At 43.6% G+C, this 25,472-nt stretch overlaps 1 protein-coding gene across 1 annotated transcript in view; it reads left to right on the forward strand.

Moving 5' to 3' along the window:
- Nucleotides 1–25,472, forward strand: part of PAPPA2 (pappalysin 2) — a 359,519-nt gene that overhangs the window by 162,539 nt on the left and 171,508 nt on the right. Inside the window, exons 4-7 of the mRNA XM_075540487.1 lie at nt 10,660–10,953; nt 12,884–13,076; nt 16,529–16,650; nt 22,374–22,863. Coding sequence (XP_075396602.1) covers nt 10,660–10,953; nt 12,884–13,076; nt 16,529–16,650; nt 22,374–22,863 — 1,099 coding nt within the window. The remainder of the gene's footprint in view (nt 1–10,659; nt 10,954–12,883; nt 13,077–16,528; nt 16,651–22,373; nt 22,864–25,472) is intronic.

The raw sequence follows: 25,472 nt of genomic DNA on the forward strand, positions 1-25,472 counted from the left end.
AGTTCTTATCCCAATCCATCCATCCATCCATTGTGTCAAGCAGTGCATATTTGTTGCCATCATCATTCTTAAAACGTTTGCTTTGACCCCTTGGTATCAGCTCATCATCTTCTCCCTTCCCTTTCCCATCCTCCCCCCTTATGAACCCTGGATAATTTATAAACTGTTATTATTTTGTCATATCTTGCATCATCCTTCACCCACTTTTCTTTTGTCCATTCCCCAGGGAGGAGGTTATATGGAGATCCTTGTAATCAGTTTCCCCTTTCTACCTGACCTTTCCTCAACCATCCAGGTATCACCACTCTCATCACTGGTCCTGAAGGGATCATCTGCCCTGGATTCCCTGTGTTTCCAGTTCCTATCTGTACCAGTGTACATCCTCTGGTCTAGCCAGATTTGTAAAGTAGAATTGGGATCATGATAGGGGGAGGGGGGAGGAGCATTTAAGAACTAGAGGAAAGTTGTATGTTTTATCATTGCTACATCGCACCCTATCTGGCTCATCTCCTCCCTGCGACCCTGCTATAAGGGGATGTCCAGTTGCCTGCAGGTGGGTTTTGCATCTCCACTCTGCACTCCCCCTCATTTACAATGTTGTGATTGTTTTCTGAATCTTAATAACAACTTTGAGGTAAGAGCTCACGCTTCATTGTTCCCATTGAGCAGCCCAGGAAGCAGCCCTTGGAGGTTTCCAGGACTGTGCTCAGTGTGAAGCGTCAATACAGCAATTGTGAGCACTCACAAAGTGAAGCCTGATCTTCCTAAAGGCCATCTTGTGTGAGGGGCTTCGATGCAGTCATTCCACGTTGGGGAGTAAGGACCCACCAGTAACCACTCGGTGTCTGTTCCATGCTGCTGGTAACAAAACTAAGGGAAAGTGTGGGGCATAAATATCTGTTTCAGAAAGTCATGCTAGCTTGTTTGAATATTAATATTAAGTGAATCATTTATCATCTTGCACATTTTCCCTCCTATTGCCATCAAGTCAATTCTGACCCTGCATGGTGTGCAGGGACTCTGCATGGCGGAGATAAAGTCCCGTTTGGGTTTCCGAGGCTGTTAAGTCTTTACAGAAGCAGACAGCCTCACCTTTCTCACCTGCAGCAACCGATGGACTCAAACTGCTGACCTAGTGGTTCGCAACCAAGCCCATAGGCCACTACTCCACCACAGCATACATTTTCCCTAAAAGATATGAATTCATAGCCCCTCTGAATCTTCCTTGTCAAACCCAATTGAACAACTAAGTAAGGGGAAGGGTCAGAAAGGAATTAGCATTTGGGAAGACTCCGTTTTTTGTTTTTTTTTATTATCATGTTTGGTTTTTCTTACCTAACATTTATTGCATTCCTTTTTTAGATCTGGCACAAATAAAAAAAATCATTTTATTGGGGCTTGTACAGCTCTTAGGACACTCCATCCATCTATCCATTGTGTCAAGTACATTTATATATTTGTTGCCATCATCATTTTCAAAACATTTTCTGTCTACTTGAGCCCTTGGTATCAGCTCCTCATTTTCTTTTCCTTCCCTCTCCACCCTCCCTCCCTCATGAACCCTTGATAATTTAGAAATTATTATTATTTTTCACGTATTACACTGGTCGATGTCTCTCTTCACCTACTTTTCTGTTGTCCACCCCCCTGGGAGGGTTATATGTAGATTATTGTGATCCGTTGCCCCTTTCACCTCCCACCTTCCCCTTCCCCTCCTAGTATTGCTACTCTCATTGGGTCTTGAAGGGTTTATCTGCCCTGGATTCCCTGTGTTTCCAGCTCAGATCTGTACCCACATATACGCTCTGGTTTAGCCAGATTTATAAGGTAGAATTGGGGTCATGATAGTGTGAGCGATGAGGAGGCTAGGCGGGGGTAAGCATTAAAGAACGAGAGAAAAGTTGTATGTTTCTGTGGTGCTATACTGAACCCTGCTTGGCTTTTCATTTCCTTGTGAGCCTTCAGTAAGGCGATGTCCGATTGTCTATAGATGGACTTTGGGTCTCCACGCTGCACTCTCCCTCATTCACACTGGTATGATTTATTGTTCTGGGTCTTTGACTGGCACAATTTTGGGGCTTTCCTTAGACTTGCTTATGTGTGTATATAAATACATATGCATGTGTGTGTGTGTATATATTTGTATATATGTATATATATACATATATATGTATATATATAAACTTACAAACACACACCTACTATCTTCAAACCTTTAGATTGGAAATGAAAATTCACCCAGAGACTCCCTGCAAAAAAGGCACCATAATTAATTTGCAAAATATCATAGTCATTAGAAACTCTATGGAGCACAGTTCTCCACGGACACATACATCCTTGCCATGAGTTCAGGTGTAAAGTTAACTTCTTACAACGTGTTCCACACTCCAAACCACACCCACTGCCATCAAGTCCATTCTTAACACTCATAAGGACCATCGAGGACAGGGAAAAACTGTCCCTATGGATTTCTGAGACTCTGAATCTTTATAGGAGTGTCCTCCAGTTTTAATTGGTGATCTTGAGCTTAATAGCCCAACTCATAACCCTCTATGCCACCATGGCTGCTTTATAATTTATTAATAGGTATTCATATACACACAAATATATGTGTATTAAAATTGAGAAAACATTTCCAGTTTAAACCATGAAACAAATTATTGTCTTTCTTTTCTTAATCCCACGAGTATATATGTATTTCAGTAAGTGTTAACAGTTTAACAAGTGTGGTGTCATGGGAATACAGAGTCACTGAGAACCACGTAAGACCCCTTTGAGTATAAAAGAAGATGGAGAGAGCAAGTTGGCGGGCAAGGAATTTGGGTCCGCTGAGAATATGTATCAGATTTGAGAGTAGAATTTCTGTGGTCTGCTCATTTCTAGCTTTCTACCTTCTCATCAGTCTACTGTGAGATGGGAATCTTGGAACACAGACCACAAGTCTGAAGTGCTGACACTACATGATACCATAGATGTCCTCACTCAATACTTAAGATGATGCCTTGTTCGCTTCCAAAGGCATGGAAGGAGATGAGGAAAATCTTGGTGATGAGTCAGAATAAAACCCAGACCATACTCATTGCCATCGAGTTGCTTCTAACCCACGATGATCCTCTAGAACAGACTAGAACTGTCCTGTGCACTGCCAAGACTGCGCTTCTCTACAGGAGCGATGTCATTGTTGGGTGCCATCAAGTCAGCACCCTGATCCTCAAAGTAACAGCTTTGATTTCCAGCACTTTAATGAGGTCTTGCTCAACAGATTTACCCAATACAATGCCTCCTTTGATCTTTTGGCTGCTGCCTCCAGGAGCACTGATTGTGGATCAAAAGAAGAAGATATCCTTGACAACTTCAATCTTTTCTCTATTTGTCAGGCTGTTACCTACAGGTCCAGTTGCGATGATTTTGGTTTACTTTGCATTGGGCTGTAATCCATTCTGAAGGATGCGATCCTTGATCTTCATAAACAAGAGCTTCAGTCCTCCTCTCTTTGAGCTAGCAAGGTGTGTCATCTGCATACCACAGCATATTAATAAGCCTTCCTCTGATCCTGATGCAGCATTCTTCATATCATCCAGCTTCTCTGATTGTTTTTTCAGCAGATAGGTTGAATAAGTGAGAGCATACAACCCCGATGCCCATCTTTACCAGGTATGTTAGTCTGGGTACATTAGAGAAAAATGTCCACGGAAACTCATATGTATGAGAGAGTTTTATATAAAGGTTATGTACACATCAAGAAAACATCCCAACCCAGCCCAAGCCCCTAAGTCCAACATTAGCCTATATGTCAGACATCAATCCACAAAGTCCTCCTCCATCTCACAAAACACACACAATGACACCGACTGCAGGAGGAAAGCCAAATCGGTGAGCGTGTAAGCATCTCAATGCTGGCAGGGGTCTCAAAACAGCTGCTCCAGCACCCGGAGCTGCATTGGGGTAGGTCCATGTGGCTTCTCCTCAGGGATGTCTTGCAGGAAGTGAGCCTTACCAGCTAAAGCAGGGAACTGGCTAAGGCAGCTGCACCCTGGTCCAACCATCACAAAGCAAGAGACCCGAGAACTAGAAAGGCGAGGCTCACTGAGCCATTTATCTCTCTGCCCTTATTGGCCAGGTTGCACAATACATTTAACTATCTCACTAGGCATGTTGAGAACTTGCATTTTTCTACCTTATTTGCTTATAAATAAATTGGTTTATTGAAAGATGATGATGAATAGGTTGCAGAAGATTCTCAGGTTTAAACATATTTCATTTGAGGTTGAATCTAGGACTTCTAGAGGTTGACAAGAGCCCAGTGTTATAAAAGGTCCTGACCTCAATTCCTCTTCACATGTCTTCAGGGACATACCCCCTGGTCATTTATCTGCTACACACACACACACACACACACACACACACACACACTCCCAGGTATTTCCCCTTCCTGCCTTTGCCAACATGTCTTCCTAGGAGCTTCATCATGTTAAACTCCAATACTTTTCTCTACCAGTGTAAGAAACCATCAGAGAACTTTGTGGCTGACCGATTATACAGCAAGGGGGTATTAGATGTTTTTCCAGAGATAAAAAATATGTGACTAGAAAACAACTATTTGTTGTGAAATTCCTTTCTGTTTTTAATACATAATTTTATGTTTGGTCAAAAAATACACAGCAAAAACCTCTTCGGTTTCATCACACTCATTTCACTGCCATTGAGTCAGTTCCAACTCTGCGTGTCAATAGTCTCATTACTTCTGTTCTAGGTACTTTATTCCTATTAAACTCACTGTCCCATCAACGTTTCTCTAAGCTTTAAAGTGGCTGTTGACCCTTTGGCCTTATGTAGATAATTTTTTAAAGCACAGTACTCCAGGGTCACAGTCTTTACTTTTTGAGCTGAACTCTTATTGAGTTTAAAGGTCACTTTGGGGAGTTTTGGTTTAAACTTTCAAGAACAAGTCAGGGCCATAGTTTTGGAGACTCCTTTAGCCTTAGTAGGATTCTGTAGGGTTTTGAAGTTCTCTTCCATGTTCTTCTTTCTTTTCATCAGGACTTATTGCTTGAGTCCCTTGTCAGAATGTTTCATAGTGATTATCAGGCATGTCTAATTCTCGTAGTCTCAAGATGGAAGTGGCAGTAATTCATGGAGTCCTGTATTCATGCACTGCTTCTTGGGTATTCTGTCTTATCTTTTTATGCAGATAAATAAGGGCCAATAGCTGTATCATCGATGTTTGTTCATAAGTTTTTAAGACTCCAGACAGCCCTCACTATACCTGGAGGTAGACCGTATACTCAAAAGAAGGCATTGCGCCAAATGATGGGGTTGTCTTATGAAACCACATCCCAAAGCTCCCAAAGCAAGAGAACTCATCCCATGGAATGATCGGTTATGAAGAATTAGGATCAGTATCTGTAGACCACTCTACAGTTTTGGAGTTGCTATCATTGTTGCAAAACCACACATGCTGATTGCCCCATTTGCCCATTCATTCATTTTTCATATACAGTTTGTGGATATAAATTACATCAGGCATGCTATGCAAACACCACCTACATTTGGTCCCGCATTTCTCGTTGCTTTATTAAAAATAGAACTGCTTCCTAGAGAAGGGGCACTGGTTTCTCATTGGTTAAACTTAGCTTGGCTGCTAATTGAAAGGCCAGAAATGTGAACCCAGAAACCACCATGCAGGAGAAAGTTGTGGCAATCTGCTTCTATAAAGAGTGGAAATTCAATGACATTTTGCTCTTATTGTTTACCTCAAAAAGTTTAAGGTAAACATAAACAAAAAAAACCTAAGATCATTGCCACCAACCTGGTTCCAACTCATAACAACCCCCTAGGACAGGGTAGAACGGTCCCTGTGGGCTTCTGAGACTGTACCTCTGTATGGGAGTAGAAAGCCTGGTCTTTCTCCCACAAGGGGGCTAGACCTCTTCTAACTGCTGACCTTGCAGTTATCAGCCCCACATGTAACCAGCATGCCGGTGTGTCTCCCTTGCCTGATAACCATTAACGAACACTCTGCTTGAGGTCTTTGGGTTGATAGAACTACCCTGCCGCCTTTCTAAGGCTGAGATTGTGACCTTTATGGAAGCAGACTGATACCTCTTTCTCCTGTGAAGCCATTGGTGGGTTTGAAGCTTCAGTCTATCCGTTAGCAAACGGTTTAAACAAATAAGCATTAGTCTCTCCATAATGACCTATTTGTGTCACTTCATAAAAGTGAGGATATGTAATATTTGTCTCCTTGTAATGAACTTATTTTCCTCAATGCAATGCCCTCCAAGTTCATCCATGTCATAAAATATTTCAGGGCCTCATTTTTTCTTAATTGCTGAATAGCATTCCGCTGCATGTAGTACCATACTTCCCTAAATCCATTGATCCAGGTTTGGGCAATTTTGAGTGGTGTTGCAATGCATATATCTATTCATCTATGTGAGTGGAATTGCTGAATCATATCTAATTTTTGAGGAACTGCCAGACTATTTTCTACAGCAGCTACACCAGACTCATAATGAATGAGGACTCCAATTCTCCCACATCCCCTTTAAGTCTTGTTTCCCCGCCCACTTCCCCTTAACCTCCTCTCCTACTGGGGGTGAAATGGTATCTCATTGAGGTTTGATTTCCATGTCTCTGATACATAATGATTTGAGCATCTTTCCATGTGTTTGTTGACTATTTGAATATCCTCTTTGGTCAAGTATCTTTTGCTCAGATTTTTATTGGGTTGCGTTTTTGTTGTTAAATTTTAGAAGTTTTCCATATATATGAGTTATGAGAGCTTTATCAGTTTCAGCATTCCTGAAGATGTGTTTCCGCTCTGTAGCTTGTCTCGTTTACACTTTTGATAAAATCTTTTAACTTTTGTGAGGTTCCAGTAACCTGTGTTTTTTTGTTTTGTTTGTTTTGCTGCTCATACATTTATTGTTGGGTTTGATTATCATTGAAAATAAATTACTCCTCAAAACGGTGTTCCTATATTTCCTTCCAAGAAAAGTCTCAGATGTAGCATTTAGGTCTTTGATCCATTTTGAATTTGGTTTTGTTTATGCCGTGAGGTATGGATAGTGTTTAATTTTTCCACATATGGAAATCCAGCTTTGTCAGGACCATTTGTTGATGAGACTGTTTCTTCACGATTAAAAGGACTTGGCATCCTTGTCGAGAAGTAATTGACCATAGATGTTTAGAGTTATTTCCTGGGTTTTTTATTATTCTCCCTTGGTCTCTGTTTCTCTCAAGCTAGTATCAGATTATTTTGATTAGTGTTCAATGTGATGGGTTTTGAAGTCGGCAAGTGTGAGGCCTTCTTTCTTGTTCTTTTCAAAATATTTGGCTATTTGGAGTCTCTTGTCTTTACATATAAAACTGAGGATTATGGCTCGACCAGAGGATGTACACTGGTACAGATAGGACCTGGAAACACAGGGAATCCAGGACGGATGATCCCTTCAGGACCAGTGGTGAGAGTGGTGAAACAAGGAGGGTGGAGGGAAGGTGGGGTAGAAGGCGGAACTGATTAAAAGGATTTATATATAACCCCTCCCTGAGGGATGGAAAACAGAAAAGTGAGTGAAGGGAGATGTCAGACAGTGTAAGACATGACAAAATAATAATAATTTTTAAATTATCAAGGGTTCATGAAGGAGGGGAGGCAAGGAGGGGGGGAAAATGAGGAGCTGATACCAAGGGCTCAAGAAGAAAGCAAATGTTTTGAGAATGATGATGGCAACAAATGTGCAAATGTGCTTAACACAATGCATGGATGTATGGATTGTGATGAGTTGTACGAACCCCCAATAAAATGATTAAAAAATAATAATAAAAAACAGAAAAACAACCCCCCAAAAAATGAGGATTAGCCTTTTTATTACTGTAAATAAGGCAGTTTTACTTTTTATCTGGATTCCACTGTATCTTCATGTTGTTTGGGGAAGTATTGGTACCTGTACTATATATAGTAAGTCTTCAAGGCCATGAGCACAGAATATCTTTTGTACCAGTGTTTTCTGAGTTGTGCTTTAAGGAATCTAATATTCCAGGTATTTCAAAAGGTATTCTACACTAAGCAGGTTCTGTGTTCAAATAAGTTTAGGAAGCAATGTATTAAACAAAAATCACTACCACAGTTTTCGTGGCCTTTACTAATATGATTCTAATATACTCTGTGAATCTTCAAGAGGAAGGGATGGCATGCTATATTTTTCTCAGGCATTCTTAACCACCAATAACACTTTTATTTTCCTAAAATATTTACCCAGAACCATTGATACAATTTAGGAATAGCCACATATTCCCAAGTTATAAACACGTGCTCTTTCTATTTTATATCCCTCCAAAGACCTATACCTAACACATTAGTTTTTTTATCCAGAATTTGACTCAAGGCCAGAAGAAAAGGAGTGTTGGGAGTGGGAGTAAAACTGAAAAGAAAGGAGTAAGTGTATGTGGAGTTGAGGTCTGGAGAACAAAGAAGACGGAACAGGGTGAAGGCACTTACAACGAAAGTTAGGAGAGGAAATAGAAAACTGTTCTCCTAGAACATCTTCATCTATGTGAAGGCTGACATCGTTGGAGACTATTTGAGGATGAACTTCAACGATCGTCAGGACTATAGCTACACGTGTAACACATGAAAAAGTAGGCATCTTGAAAAATGGAGATTGTGCATTTTACCACGTTTATTCAAATACTAAGCATCTGTTATTGAACTAAACCAGTTTTTGAGTATTAGGATATCTTGACCCAAGTTAGCAGACTCAGATCCAATGTCATTTCTAGGACAGAAGGCAGGGGATTTCACTGGATTTGAATCTGCTTCCTGTCATCAAAATTCACACACAAATAGTCTCTCAGTTCTCCAACAATGTCAACCTGCACATCGATGAAGATGTTGTGAGGACAGTTTTCTATTTTGGAATAATAATGGCGTACAAATTAGATAAATGCAAATAAAATGATTTTACAAATAAAAGAAAGGATAATGTTAGAAAATAAGGATTCTGGCTGAAAGTGTTAGAAATAGTAAATGATGAAGGGAAGGAGGTTTAGCTATATTTTGGATGTGAAAGGAGATAATATCATATCTCAAGATGAGGCTGGGCCCTGACTTGAATATCAGCATGTCTAAGCCAACTGGGAGAGACTCGGACTTGGACTTAGACCATTCCTTTTGCAGTAAACGTCACTGGACAAGCAATTTGAGCCATTTATTAGGTAGACACAAGTAAGTGATATCAGATCCCAGGTGATTATGTTCTGTGCATAGAACCATGGAGATAGTTGTATATAGGCTGTTGTCCAAAGTTCAGGAATAGAATACATTTCCTGGGATCTGGTTTTCCAAGATCAAGACAGAACTTATCTTCCGGAGACTGTGTGATACTCTGAAGTCTACTGATGTAGCAAGGGCTCAAATATGAGGAATTAAGCAAGTCCTATAAATTGGGACCTGGAACAGAAGTGGTAAGCCCTCTTATAAACACAGTCAAGCATTACTCTGGATCATAGGATATTCATTCAAAACTGGTGAAATCCCATGACTCAGGAGTAAGGCTGGCTCTGAGTCTGCCAATTTGGGCTATAGAAGGAGCGTCAAGTGGTTCTAACTTGGACAGAGCAGAGTCAGGGTAGAGGGGGTTGAGCAAGCTGGAGAGATAGAAGGTAGGTTCTGAAAGGTCTTCGTCTTTTCTTTTGTAAGGTTGCAGTGATACTAAGAAGTCTCTCATCTAAACCCAAATTAAATCCCATTAACTCGTCTTGAAGCACCTCACTTGGGGAAACGATGGAGCGTATAGTCTTGTAGTACCTGCGTTCTGAACTTCATGGTGAATTAGTTGGATTTGTCTTATCAACTCTCAGTTCTGTGAGAGTAGGAACCCTAGAAATCAGAAGCAGCGTATATGTGCAGTTGCCATTTACCAACCTCCTTCATCGTGCCAAATGCTTTAGACTCTCAGGAAGTAGGTGTTATTGTTCCCACTCTACAATGTCCTGACCTTTGAGAAGCCCCACTGTTTTATAGCATCAACTCCATTCATTTCTACAGACAGTGCAGGGCGCTTCTTGAAGGTCAGGTACCTGTTCAAATTCTCAGAGCTGATATATGGAGAGGCAAGTATCCAGGCCCAGAACACTAGCACTAAACCCTATGGTTGAGGGTACTCCAAAACATTTGTGGAAAAAAATGGAATGAAAACATACTGGAATCTTTTTCAAAATCTTTTGGAAGCTTCCTCCTGCTTTCACCTATACCAATGATTGCCCATCTGTGAAGACTGTAAAAATATTGCCGTGCATCCCATTCTCAGGTGTTTTACATTAATTGATCTGAAGTGGTATTTAAATATTTATTTTTTAAAAACTCATCCAGGTCCTCTTTTTTTTAAGTTCTCTTTTTCTTCTCATATTATTATCATTGGCAGATGATTGTCACACTCCTAAGGTAGGGGTGAAAACAATGCTTATTGACTGGTTCTAAAAAGATGGTCTTTGTGGCCAAAGTACAGAGCAGGGACAGGATGCACAAGAAGTTATAAGTTGCCCTGTTAGAGACTGAAATTTAGCATCTGATGGTCATCAAAAGACATAATTAAGGATTTAGGAGCTTCTGCTGAGTCTAAGCTCAGAGATAACTTCCCCAATCTTTCACCACAGGCGGTGTTGTCCTCAACCCTGCCTATTATGGCATGCCAGGCCATACCAACATCATGATCCATGAGGTCGGGCATGTCCTCGGACTCTACCACGTCTTCAAAGGGGTCAGTGAAAGAGAATCCTGCGAGGACCCCTGCAGGGAAACAGTGCCGTCCATGGTTACAGGAGACCTCTGTGCTGACACGGCCCCGACTCCCAAGAGCAAGCTGTGCCAGGTCCCAGAGCCCGCCAACGACACCTGCGGCATCGCCCACTTCCCTGAAGCGCCGTTCAGCAACTACATGAGCTACACAGGTATCACCACAGCCAAGATGTTCATTAAAGTGACATGGAGTTTCTGGGGGATTAGGGGGGTCGTGGGTAGGAGAGATAATTGTGAAGTGGCCCTCTGGGTAAACTTATGCCAGAGATTTTAATTATATTTATCATAGCATATTCTGTTTTTTTAAAATAAGAGAGCTCTTGTGGTGTAGTGGTTTATAAATTGAGCAGCTAACCACAAGGTCAGCAGTTCACACCCACTGACAGGAGAAAGGTGAGGCTCTGTGCTGCTGTACAGCGTTCAAGGATCAGGACCTACAGGAGCCCTTTCACCCGACCCTCTGAAGGCAACATGAGTTGGAATCGATTTCATGGCCGTGATTTTTTTAAACTTTCTTTGCATAATATCTTGAAGATGTTAAAGAAATACTGAAATATTAAGGGGTATTATTTGTTGGTTTCTCCTCCACCACAGATTTAAAGAATAAAAGTCTCTTGAGGCTCCTTCTGCCTCTAGCACTTGGTCTTTCTGGTTCCTGTCCATGTCCTTCAGGTATAACTGTGAAGGAGAGTTCAAAAGTGGTAGAGAAAGAGGTTTCTAGGCCAAGGGGATTGTCTCTACTATTTTGAAATGGTCTGGTTAATTTTAAGTTCAAAATTAGATTTTATTTTATGCCTTTTTTTTAAACTATTGACTTCCCTTCTTCCAAAGCCAGGGAGTAATTCTTAGCTTGCCTACCAAAAAGCCATCATCTCATTAAAACAATGGCATTTCCTTGATGCCAATACCAATCGGTCTGTCTGATTTGATTGTCTTCTTCAGCCCAGCTGCACGATGCTCCTGTCCCCTATCCTCTCACACCGTACTTCTTCCTGAAGGAAAGCAGTGGTTGCCACAGTCCTTGGATAATGAGACTCACATTCGTCACGAAAACCTGAGGTTGATTTGATTAAATTAGACGACATTCTCCCGTGAAGAAGGAGGGTGGCAATTAATCTATGAGGTCTGGGCACTTGTTTGGTGTTAAATTCTGGAATCTATCCAGAATTATAAATTTCAGAGTTATATCTAAGTTTATCAAAAAGATAAACCACCAGACCCTAGCCATGCCTTTCAAGAAGAAGAAAAGGGATGAGCTAGTAAGTTTTGTGACTCATCCAGGAGTTTCTGTTTGAGTTTTATAATGGTCCAAAATTCAGGCTCATGAGATTCATAAATGCCAGCACCCCTGCCTCCCCAGCACGCATATGGTGACACTTAGCAGGGGCAGAGAGATGGAACTCCGGGCTGCAGGGGGCAGACTGATTTAGGTGCCACATTAAGTTGGCAAGACCAAAGAGGTATGCTGCGAGTAAGCATTTGACTGGTGTGTTTCCAGTAAGAGAATTCCCTTTCTAGACCTATGAGAAATTTATCTATAAGGAGACTATATTCCACCAGTAAAGCTGGGGGCCACTATTTCTCATATTTTTGGCTCTCTCTCCTTGAACAAATATCATCAGGGAACACTAGCTTTGGTCACAGTCATGGGGCGACACACAAGAATCTGTAATATTACAAAGGTGCACCCCAGGCCCACCCCCAAAAAACATATGCGGAAGCACTGCCATCTGGTGGCTTGCTGAATAAGCAACCATCAACACAGAAGAACTGCCCTGCACCCCCAGGACAAGAGTCTCATCTGGCCCGGCCCCACACCAAGATAGCGACCCTGCTTTTAGATCAGTGTCCATTATGAGCAGCGTGTACTAGGGTTCTGTTTCCTCTTTCCGACTCTCCGCCTAGAAAGTTCCTGGAACAGAATTTGTTTATTCATTTAGCCAGTGTTTATTAAACCTAATAAAGGCACAGTGGCGTGACAGATGCTGGAGATTCAGCCCTGTACAAGATAGAACTGATCTTTGCCTTTCTGAACTTCACAGGTTAAAATGTCCTCTCTTGTACCCCCTTTTGTCTCTGCAGATGATGACTGTACTGAGAGCTTCACCCCTAACCAAGTGGCCAGAATGCATTGCTATTTGGACCTTGTGTATCAGCAATGGAGGCAAAGCAAGAAGACCACCCCCATTCCCATCCCACCCATGGTCATCGGGCAGACCCACAAGTCCCTCACTATCCACTGGCTGCCTCCAATTAGTGGAGTTGTCTATGACAGGTGAGCCCAGAGCCTCCCATGGTTGAGGCTGGTGTCGTCTTCTCTGGGGACCTAAAGAGTCTGGGTATTTCTTACGAACAAGCGGGAAAACTATGAAGTGAGGAGCGCCTCGACCTGGAGCTGTACATGTGCGCACCCCTGCTCAGGAAGTGTTCCCGGTGTTTCCTCGCCAACACAGGCCTCATCTCCCAAGCTGTGGCTCATCTTGTAGGCCCCTTCCTCGGGGATTGGAAATGTCACATCTGCCTAGACTCCTGGAGCTGTGACAGGGTGGCCGAAAGCATGCGATGAGGATGAAGTGGCAGAATGGAGATGGCATTTGCCACCTCTCTGAGCTAGTCATCAATTCTTGGTGTGAGGGTTGGGGCAGTGGCTTGCTTCTTTCCAGAAAGGATTTGAAGTCCTATTCCTGTGGGCAGTTCCGAGGGAGAGGTGGGGGCTGTGCACTGCTCCAAAATGTGCATCAGGGGCTTCCCAGGATTTGGAGGCTGCTCCTGATGCCTTCTCTGCCTCCTGCTTCACTCGGTGCCGCTTTCTCCTGGGGCTGCTGAGTTGTGCAGTTGTCATCTTCTGCTCTTTTTTTCCTATCTTTCCTGCAAGCCTGGAAACTTCTTGAAGACAGGACTTTGGTTTTTATCTGTCTCTTGGCCTACCACAATAGATAACCGATGACTTTTTTCTTAAAGAAAAACATGACACGGGAAGCATTAGCTGTCATCCATACTTGGCATACATCAGGGAGGGGCTGCAGGAAGGGCGAGTGGGTATGGAAAAGAATGACACTGTGGGAGTGAGGGAGGAGTGGCCTAACCCAGAAACCCAGCCACCACCTCCTCAGGGCCATCTCTCTCAAAACCTGCTTCGTGATGGATTGTCATCAAGTTCAGAGCAGAACAGGCTTCCATGGGATTTCAACGATTGAAGTGTGGGAAGTAAATGGTCAGATCTTTTTAGATTCTAAATAATAAGAAGCGCCGTTGAGGCTTGGCGCCTACTCTGTGTGAGGTATTGTGAGATGCATGTGACCTACACGAATCTAATTGATCCTCGAAAAAGACAACTCCTATGATAGGTAAGGAATGTGAGGCATACAGATACAGGAATGCACTGCAGCTGTCCCAAGGACCTGCAGATAACTAGAGCTGTGCTGGCGGGGATGAAACATGGATGCTGGAATTGCAGAAGTGGGCAAACAGAAATAGATGACTTCTTGGAAGGCAGCACTTTCTAACTTAGCAAGTAGATTACCGCTTTGCCGCTTGTCACACCTTCCTTCTGGGTGTCAGGCCACCGCGAGGGAATGACGTATCCCCGGGATTTGTTTACCTGTAGCTCAGCTTTGCAGAAAGCCCGAGGTGAAGGAGACTAGAAGGAGAAACACAGATACTAGAGGAAGCCTGTGAATGCTCCACGAAGGGTCTCTCTCGCCTCCTGCAGCCTCGATACCTTGATAATATGTAACACATGTCACTTAGACCTGCTTGCCCTGTTAAGTGATGCTTACTGCCATCTGCTCCATGCCCCCCAGGCTCCGTTTGTGAGTCAACACGTGCCTATGTGATGCACGTAAGCGCCACCTTCCTGAGAGCGTGACCTAGCACAGGTTCGGCTGAGCTGGCTGAACAGCAAGTCCTGCGGGGCATGTGCAAGCCAGAGTTTTACATCAGTGTCAATAGCACATGTAAGCGATTTAATCTTTCCATTCTCTCTCTGGTGCAAACCTTACTAGAAAGCAGACATCAACACTGGCTTGCTAGAGTCTGCTGGAAGAAAGGGGCACGATTTGCTCTCTTCCCTCAGCTAGGGGCGTCCGGCTTTGAGGGAGACTGACGTCACATCCCGGGCAACCTAGGTCACCCTCCGGGAGGTGTTTACTCAACCTGGTCAGGATGCGGGATCCTTATGTCAGAGAGGAGCCTGGCTACGCACTCAGCTGCTGTCCCGGCAGTGCCAAGTGCATCAAGGAAATGTAGTTCTGAGCCGGTGAACATTAGAACTAAGTGCCGATTGGAATTAGTGGTTGAGAGCTCCCCACGTCTTTCAGTTGCCAATGCACTGGACACTAGCTGGTGCTTGGAAATGTGCTCAAAGGAAGCCAGGAACTTGCTATGTGACCTTAGGTTATTTACGTAACCTCTCTGAGCCTGTGTTTCCTCCGTTGTGAGCACGCAGGAACGAGAGGCAATTTATGAAAAGCAGCAAGCCAACACTGTGCCAATTGTATGCAAAGTTCTTACTAAATGGAAAATGCTATCACCAATATCAGCCCAACTAGCAACACTACTTTTGTTTAGCATATTACAAGGCATTATTGTTTTCCCTTATGTGTGGACAGAGCCTGATGCAATGGCTCTGATTTGATGTGTCATTCCCAGCGGCCTGTATGAAGATCGAACTATCAGTAGCAAGCCTCCTAAAGTGAGCTCTCCTGGTTGTTTAGCTATTATTGGTTCTAATGCTTCTACCCCCCCCCCTCTCAAACGTGCTTAAAGAACTCTATATAGATTATATTAATAGCCCTGCTGACTTTCCTGGGGGTAGAAAGAAGAAAAGAGTTTAGTCTGGACTTGCGCATAAGGAAATGAGCAAAAAGGATGCGAATGAAAATTCTCAGTAACACAGAACAGTGCCCAGAAAGGAGCCAACAGGTGCACGGGGCGCACAGAGGAGGGATTGCCAGTTCATCCACCACTAAAAGGTCATGCAAAATGCTATCGCAAAGGATACATTTAAATGGGTCTTGAAGGATAATTAGGAGTTTGCTAAACAGAAAAGCTGAGAAAGGGTATTTGACTGCAGAAGGAACAGTTTTGAGGACCCTCAAGGGCACGATGCATTTGAAATGGCAATAGTTAATTATAAAGGGCTGATAGGAGATATGGTAAGTAAGGCTGGAGCTAGCTGGTAGAGGAAGGGCCTTGGATGGAGGTTAGGAATATATCCCTATAGGCCACAGAAAGGAATAGTTTATACATATTTTGTCTTACATTTGTGTATGTGATTAAGCATAGGGTGTTTAAATTATAATAACACATAAAACGTATGAGTTTATTCTGAAAATTGTCATGTATGTTAGTGGGAGAACTGCAAGGGGTCTTTGGATAACTGAGTAAGAGTCAGTGTAGATGGGAATTTTTATCAATAGTTTCAAATTGTATTTGCTTTGTGTTTAATGTTTCTAGGACAAAAGTTACCTCATTTCATCTCTATGGGTCTCTTTTATGACTTAGTTAAATGTTTCTGCTTCGTGATCTTGGTATTTCTATGTCACTATGAATTCTTCAAAGTTGAGGTTTACCCATGAAGTAAATGAATGAAGAAGTACTTGTGTTCTCAGTTACCCAATCGGGCCTCATTAACCATCTCATACCCTCCCCACTGCGAAGGTCTTGGGCATCTCCTTCTCCCAGTCCATCTGATAGATTCCTAACCCCCCTCCCCTATCTCCCCAGTGATCCTGGCAGCACATGCGGAGCCTGCACTGAAGATGGGACATTCCGTCAGTATGTGCACACAGCTTCCTCCCGGCGCGTGTGTGACTCCTCAGGTTACTGGACCCCAGAGGAGGCTGTGGGTAAAGTACCATTGTTTTAGTGATCTATGTATGGCGGGCCCTGAGAATGGAGGTGGGGCATTCTCTTGTGACGAAATGCACTGGTGAAGCATGGAAACCGTAGTGTGTACAGGGTGTGTAGTTGTGTTTGCACAGGTGCGTGTTTTTTCCCTGGACAGCTCCAGGTGCCTTTTGAGAAGACTGACCGGTACCTCTGGGTGCTGGGTACCCAGGTGTACTTTACGTGAAAGCCCTCTGTCTGTGGTGAGACAGAGTTGGCATGTGGTGTGGAAGGATGCAGCACAGCTCGGGGTGACTTTTGGGTGAGATGTCCCAGATGTGCAGTGTTACATGTGCCTAAGGAGCAGCTGACTCCTCCTCTCTCTCCGGAGAGTAACAGAGGACAGGCTGCAGGGAACGCTCAGCACACTGGCTGGGGAGGCTGGGTGGGGGGTAGGGTGAACTAGGTGTCCCAAACTGATCGTTCTGATCTCTGCTATTTTATGAGGTCCGTAATCACTGTTACTGGCTGTGCTTAGGACATGACCTAAGCTAAGTTTTAGGAGGGAGGACATGTTTTTAACTGCCCATTTCCCTCTCCTCGAGCTTCTCAAACACTTAACACAGCTCACACACATATTTGAGGGGGTCTCAAGAAGTTCACAGAAGAACTCCATTGTCTTTAAATCCCATTTCCCCCTACAAGCTCTTTGAAGCCCTCTCATCTGGATCTTTGCTTCAAGATAATTCAGAGCATGAATCTTCACAACTCAACCCAAACGGTCTTGGCAATTGGCACGAGCACCTCCTGGTGGTTGGCTATACTGCTTCCATGATCACCTTCAGTGTTAACCTGAGCATCATCTTTATTTCTTAGGCTCATGAGGATCCTAAACAGTACTCAGTCAGCTGAGTTGGATATTATCTTATATCAGTGTGTCTGTGGTCTTAATTCGGACAGGAGAAATTAGTCTTAGAGTATACAGCTAGAGTGTCTGCGTTAACTTCGATCCACAGATAGTCAAGGGCAAGGAACCTCAAGAAGAAATCTGGAGGGAGGCACTTTATTTGATTGACTGTATATGATTTTTCTCAAATGAGAGTCTTCAGGGTCAAATGGAAAATAGATATAAACTCTATGTGGGCACCGCCCTGGATTCATTTTTTGAGTGGCATTCCACAAAGGCCAACAGCTTGCCTTACCCTAGTGTTTTCATGTGCGTTTGACTCTGTGGTTGCATAGGGATTTTTTTGTTCATTTCTAACTTTTGAAAACATTCAATGACCTAGTAGAGGTGAAAAGGCAATGTTCTGTATTCTCGTTCTTGCATTGTGTCTTAAAACAAGTAGAGTAAACATGCGGGCCCTCTTTTCATGCTACATCATGAGACCGTGTTAAAAACTGTTGACAAGCTGCCGTGGGGTTGGCTTCCAGAGAGATTTAACTCTGCCGATTCTGGGATAAGTATTGGGAAATCCTTTGCATTGAAATGGTGAAGAACTAAATCACACTTCAGGTCTACCCACCCCAAATGGTTGAATCTCTAAAGGAGCAGTCACATTTAGGTGGGTGTTCAGATAGGATGATATTTTGCTTAGCTGAATTTAGCAAACCCTTTTTTTCTGGCCACCAACATATTCCTCAGATTCCTAAATGCTATGAGAAATAAAACTTGAATCAGACATGCTGTTGGTGCCATTGCATCAAGTCAAACCAATAGCAACCGTGTGCATAACAGAATGAAACAATGCTCGGTCCTGCACCATCCTCTGCCTGAGCCCACAATGGTCCCTCTGCCTGAGCCCATTGATGCAAACACTGTGTCAGTCCATCTCCTTGAGGCCCTTCCTCTTTTTCACTGCGCCTCCACTTTACCGAACACATGGTCCTTCTCCAGGGACCGGTCTCTCCTGTGAGACAAAGTCTCGCCATCCCTCCCTCAAAGGAGCACTCTGGCCTCACTTCTTCCAACACAGATCCGCTTGTCCTTTTAGCAGTCATGGCACTTTCACTAATCTGCTATAGCACCACTATTCACGGGTCTTGCTTCTTAGATGGTCGTCCTTATTCAGTGTCCAACTTTCACAGGTATATGAGGCAATGGAGAATACCATGGCTTGGGTCGGGCAGATTTTAGTCCGCAAAGTAATATTCTTGCTCTTCAATAGTCTCAAGAGTTCTTGTGCAGCCAATTTCTTATTTTTGCTGAAGCTCATACAGCACGTTGTTGCAGCAGCACATTGACAGGGAACTGCCAGAAGTTCAGGCTAGTTTCAGAGGAGGACAAGGAAAAGGGATGTCATTGCTGATGTTGCATGGATCTTGGCTGAAAGCAGAGGATACCAGAACGATGCTTATTTGTGATTCATTGACTATGCAAGGACATTCAACTGCATGGCCCAGAATGAACTGTGGATAACCTTGAAGAGAACTTGTTCATGGATCAAAAGGAAGTTATGTGAACAGAAGAACGGAATGCTGCATAGTCTGAAATCAGGAAAGATTTGCACCAAGGTTGTATCCAGTCACCATAGTTGTTACATCTGAATGCTGAGCAAATTACCAGAAAAGCTGGGTTATTTGAAGAGTATGTTATCAGGTTTGGAGGAAGGCTTATAAACAAGCTGTGATATGCAGATGACACACAATTTGCTGAAAGTGAGGAGGACTTGAAGCACTTGCTGATGAACATCAAGGATTGTAGCCTTCAGTGTGGATTACAACTCATTGTGAGGAAGCCCAAACTCCTCACAGCTGGACCAATAGGTAACATTATGGTAAATGGAGAAAAGGTTGAAGCTGTCAAGGAGTTTGTGTTACTTGAATCCACAGTCAATGAAGCAGACATAGTCCACGCATAACTGTTACCGCCTTGCAGATCCCTTTCTTGACTCTATAATTTAAATACGTCCCACACTCCACCCCATTTTTCTTTAGATGCCCCCCAAATATCTCATTGCTAATTGAAATTATGTTCTATGTAGCTTTATCTATTTATTATTGTGCCTGTCACAATATGTGAGGACAAAACCTTTATCCCTTTGGTTAATTACTCTGTCTCCAATTCCTAAAACAACTTTTATCTAATGAATGAATATTTTAATTTGCAATGAAGCCAAAAATCAATAAGGACTATATATAAAACATAATACATACAGAAGCACATACAATTGTACATGTATGTACATGTGCATGTATGTCAGAACTTGCTTTCTTTGGAATTTGGAGCACTATTTTTATATTCTTCTTAAAATTTTTATATGTATTTTTAAGATCATATTATGGGGGCTGTTACAACTCGTGTTATAATCCATACATCGATTTTATCTGACATCTTAGTACATATATTGCCATCTTTCTTTTCTAGACATTTACTGTCTTTTGAGCCCTTGGGATCAGCTCCTCTTTCTCCCCCCCGCCCTTTGTGGCCCCTTTATAGATTGTAGATTGTTATTGTTTTCATATCTCACACCAACCACTGTCTCCCTTCCCCTCTGGTTTCTGTTGTTCTTCCTCCTGGAGGGGTGTGCCATTCATTGCAATCGGTAACCCCTTCTCTCGCCCCTTTCCCTACTCTTTTGGTATCACTATTCCCATTCCTGTTCCTGGGTTCTGTGTGTCATGAGCTTTATCTCTTGCCTGTACCTATGTACATGATCTGATCCAGTCCAGAGCTGGAAGCAACACTGGGGTCATGATAGTGGGGAGTGAGGAAGCCTTAAGGAACCAGAAGAATATTGTTTGATCTATTGGTGCTCTACTGCACCCTCATTGACTGATCCCTTCCATGTGACCCCTCTGTGGGGGGAAGTTCCACTGTCTACAGATGGGCTTTGGGTCTTCACTCCAACCCCCCTCATTCTCACCAATGTGATTTTGTTTGTTTGTTGTTTGTTATGAATCTTCTGATGCCCGTTACCCAGTCAAGATGACACCTCATGATCACACCAGCTGGTGTGCTTCTTCCATGTGGGCTTGTGGCTTCACTCTTGGATGGCAGTTCATTTAACTTCAAGTTTTTAAGACCCCAGACGCTATATCTTTTAATAGCTGGCACCATCTGCCGTCTTCCCCACATGTGCTTATGCACCCGTTTTGTCTTCAGTGAGCATGTGTGTTGGGAGGGAGGGGGGGAGGGGGGGGTGGATGAGCTTCACAAAATGCCATTTTGTTAAAGCAAAGTGTTCTTGTATTGAGGAAGGGTGTGAGCTGAGGCCCGAGGTCCATCCGGGGCCTCAGTATATTTATTGTCTTATAAATATATGGATTAATGTATTAACATAAGTACATACCTCTGTGAATACCTCTATCTCTAGCTTTGCTTCCTAACGGCTTCCTCTGCTTCCTTTTGCTTCCTCCTGCCCCACCATCGCAGTCCCCCTTCTTTTACCTCTTGTACTTCCTCTCAGCTAGATCGGTGTTACTCCAATACCCATAGAATCTCTATAACCTCCTAGATGGTGTTTTAATTCCTTAGTTGTTCCTCTGTCTATTGTGTTGTTTTCTCACCACACCCACCACACCCTGCCTCCTCCACCTTCTCCCCAGAAGACTCTCCGGGGCCATTGGCCCCATTGCTTTCTCCTCGAGCTTGCTTCCCATGTTTATTTTACATAAGTAGGAAAACCAGCAATGTCCTAGTCTAAACAATAAGAAAACAAAAGGTTGAAAAAATAAAAGGGGAAAAAGAAATACGTAGTGCCAGTCTGTCTGCTGGCCTTTATAAATCGCTCCCTCTGGTCCAGGCGAGTTCCAGAGGCTGCCCTTCCTAGCCTGAAGTCTGTTTTGGGGGCTATTTTCTATATTCTTATGGACTAAATAATTCTATTGAAAATGTAGAAACTTAATTTCTATTTAGTGATATATAGAGCTCTCATGCTAACCTATATGCAATATACTGATAAGTGATTGCATATTATTGCCTATTCGATAAAAGGAGAATATGTGACTTGTTTCACACCTAATGACAGGATGGCAACTAGAAGCCAACTCTGTTGATTGCTAATTCAGCACTCTTTGATTCTCCCCTTGTGATATAAAAGAGACCCACCTGCATGGATGATTCCCATAGAGCAGACCTAATATACTTGTGAGTTCTTACCCTGCATGATTATACTTGCCCTTGGCTCCTGAATCTCCATTTGGTCCCCCTCAATAATGTATGCTTATATTTCCTGCCTTCCGTTACGTACATGCTCCCACATACTTCAACTGAAATGGAAATTCAATGGATGGTGTTAAGGTTTGGCTAGCAATCAATTGGAGGGACTGCCAACACGGGATCGTCGGGAATCAAAGAGGTTTTGTGAAGGACCTTTGCTTAAACAAAGAGTGCATTGACTGGCTGAAACTAACAGTTGCCATATTAGTAAATAAAACAGGGTTCCAGACACATTGCTTTTATATACATTATTAATAATCTAAGTGCAAAGCTCCTCTGCTCAATGATTCTCTAAGGATATAAGTCATCTACTCTACATCCACCTGGGTTACCCATTTCCGATGATTTGCCAGATTTCCACCAGAGAGAGGTGAGACAGTCACATGAGCATGATGCAATTGACTGGGTACAACTTTATGTCCGTTGCACTTACGATCTCACTCACTCAGCTGAACAACAACTTTGAGGTTTCTACGATCAAAAGCATCTTGTTGATGTCTCCTTCTGGCAACCGAGAAGGGCTATGTGTTTTCAGATTTCCAGCAGCAGTACCTGATGTGTTTTTCTGCTCATCTCCCCCAGGGCCTCCAGATGTGGATCGGCCATGCGAGCCAAACTTGCAAGCCTGGAGTCCCGAGCTCCACCTGTACCATATGAACATGACGGTCCCCTGCCCTGCGGAAGGTTGTAGCCTGGAGATGCTCTTCCAGCACCCGGTACACGCTGATACCCTCACCCTATGGGTCACCTACCTCTCCACGGACTCCGCCCAGGCACTCTCTGACATGGAGATCTTGATGGAACACCAGAAGTCTGTGCACCTGGGTCCCTTAAACGTGTTCTGTGACACCCCACTCACTATCAAGCTTCACGTGGATGGGAAAGTTTTGGGGGTGAAAGTCTACACCTTTGATGAGCAGATGGAAATTGATGCGGCTCTTCTGACTTCTCAGCCCCAGAGTTCTTTATGCTCTGGCTGCAGGCCTGTGAGCTACCAGGTTCACCGGGAGCCCCCATTTGCCACTGGCTTGCCCGTGGTGATAAAGGACCATCGCAGAAAGTTCACAGACATGTGAGTTGGGCCACGGGGCCTTCTAAACCATGGGACTTTCTGGGTCTTTTGTGGGTGGGATTTATGCCCTTTCTCCCCACTTTTTAGGGTTCTGACATGTTGCTAGTTGGAAAAGTGTTCAGATTCTCAGAGGGGATTTTATTGATTCTGAAGAGGCATATTTAAGGTGAAGAAAAACTGTCTCCAGGTGTCTGATGACTGATGTCATCATTATGGCTGTGGGGGGAAAAAAAGAGGCTCAAGTTTTTTGACTGCTTCTGTCATCCCGAATGTGATTGCCACCAATCAATCCATCAAAATCAAGTGCTCCTCTCTTGTGGTGTAATTTAATGTCCGGTTCCTTCTTACCCTTTTCTGGTCGCCTGTCATCACTTGTACAATATTCTAAAGTGATAGTCAACGCTTCTCTAGCTACGCAAGGAAACCGGGGCCCCGACAGAGGCTACAGGCATCCGTTTGATGACTTGTTCGTCGTATGCACTTTGTTTTCTCCTTTTTCTTGTTTCTCCTTCCCTCTCTCCACTTGCCTTCATCTTCCAGCTCTCCTTTTTCTTCTCCATCTTTCTAAAAGCAATGAGTGAGTTGTACTACGTTACTGCCACGGTGTGCTCCGTGCTGAGAACACAGACTTAGACAAGGTTGTTGTCCTCCAAGACTCCAGTGTCTACAGCTGGAGGCTGAGAACTCCAAAGACCAATTCTCCCCACCTCCTAAGTTTCTTAAGAGGCTGCCCTCATGGCAGCATTTGGGATCAAATAATACTTTATCAGAAATATATTTGAAACCATCATAGTGGTTAAGGCATCAAATATCTTATTTCTCAGGATCCATGATTGACTAGATGGTCCTGTCCAGACCCCTCAACCACGGCTGCAATGGCCGAGGATGGCCACGTGCCCTGGCCGGTCCCAGCTTAGAGGACGAACTTGACTAAAGAATGGAGGCCTCTTTCGATACTTTCTCTTGTTCACTGGTAGCTTATTTCAACTTGTTTTCATGGTAGTAGAGGAGTGTCCAGCAGTAAGGGAGGAAAATGCCCCCAATTCTTGTACTTGCCACGTCTTTATTTATGTTTCTTACGATATACTTGCTTTCTCAAGGAAGTCATCCAGCCAGTTCCTAACTTGAACGAAACCAAGCCTGTTGCCATTCAGTTTTTGTGGTTGTTATTGTTAGGTGCCCTAGAGTTGCTGCCAACTCCCTGGAGAGTGAACCCCCAGCTCCCCCAGGTACAACAGAAAGAAACACGGCTTCACCCGGCACCATCCTCACAATGGTCCCAGTGCTTGCGCCCCTTGATGCAGCCACCGTGTCAGTCCATCTCACTGAGGAGGGCCTTTCTTTTGGGGCTGCCCCTCCGCTTTCCCAAGCATGATCTTCTTCTCCAGGGACTGGTCTTTCCTGACAACATGTCCAACGTCTCTAAGACCAAGGCTCGCCATCCTTGCCTCGAAGGCAAACTCCAGCTGTAGTAAAACTGCCCCCGTTGTTTGCCAAGGTTATAACCTTATGGAAGTAAATCGCCGCCTCGTTCCCCCAAGGAGCAGCTAGTGACTCAAACCTCTAATTCTTTGATGAGCTGTGCCCAGCATTGCGCTCCTCTCCTTCCTGCTTCAACGAATGGCAGAGTAGACTCGCTTTCCTGGGAAGAACAGCAAAGCCACAGCTAGGAGAGGTTGCTTCCGGCACAGGAAGAATCCATGGCCGCTCTGCAGTCACACCAGCTATAAAAGAGGAGAGAAAAGGTCTCCCTTGACGGTCGCTGCCTTCTTCTTCCCATGTGTGGGCTCTGATTCAGAACTAGAAGACAGTGAAATGGTCACAAAGCAATTTCTTCTGGGAGACTAGATCAAGCAATGGAAAGGTGATTGGTTGAAATCTACCCAGTGACATCTCAGATAAAAGGTCCAGTGACCTAAGTCCAAAAGATCACAGCTACTGGGAAGCTTATGAAGATCAGGTCTACGGTGACACGCATGGGGCCACACAGGGCCAGATCAGCTTGAAGGCAGTGAATGGTTCGGTTATATAACTGAAAATTCATACAAGAAGCCCGACAACACTTTGAGGTTAATAATATTCCATTTAATTTGGTTGAATAACCAGTCAACTGCAGACTCGGGATTAAAAGCCCATTTCCTGGCTGATTCTCTGGTTGGTCCTCTTGCTTCAGTAACACTTTGCCTTTTACAAACTCGGCTCATGGGAGTCTTGGTTTACCTGCTGCAGAGCTTGTCTCCCACGAAGAGTAAGCACACGCTGACATTTCCACTGACCATTTCCCAACCACAGAGCAGCAGCGAAGACTTTTACGCATGGCTAGACTAGAGTCTGGCCGACACCGTCCTGTAAAGGGAAGCCATCAGTGTTGGGTAGGACATAAAATTGGTCTTGTTTTTGGAAATGTCTGGCACTCTCATGAGAGGATTGGTTTCCCGAAAAGGAAAGATTGTTTGGAAATGAAAAAATCTTTACTATTTAGATGCATTTTTCTAATAAAATGCCTAAAAGCCAACGCAGAGGTTTTTCAAGGTGTTTTTGAAACCCCAAGCTATTTCCTGTTTGCTGGTTGCAAGCACTGAGTGAGGACCAGAGGCTTTGTGGGTGAG

This window comes from Tenrec ecaudatus, chromosome 1 (genome assembly GCF_050624435.1).
Source record: "Tenrec ecaudatus isolate mTenEca1 chromosome 1, mTenEca1.hap1, whole genome shotgun sequence".
Classification (NCBI taxonomy): Eukaryota; Metazoa; Chordata; class Mammalia; order Afrosoricida; family Tenrecidae; genus Tenrec; species Tenrec ecaudatus.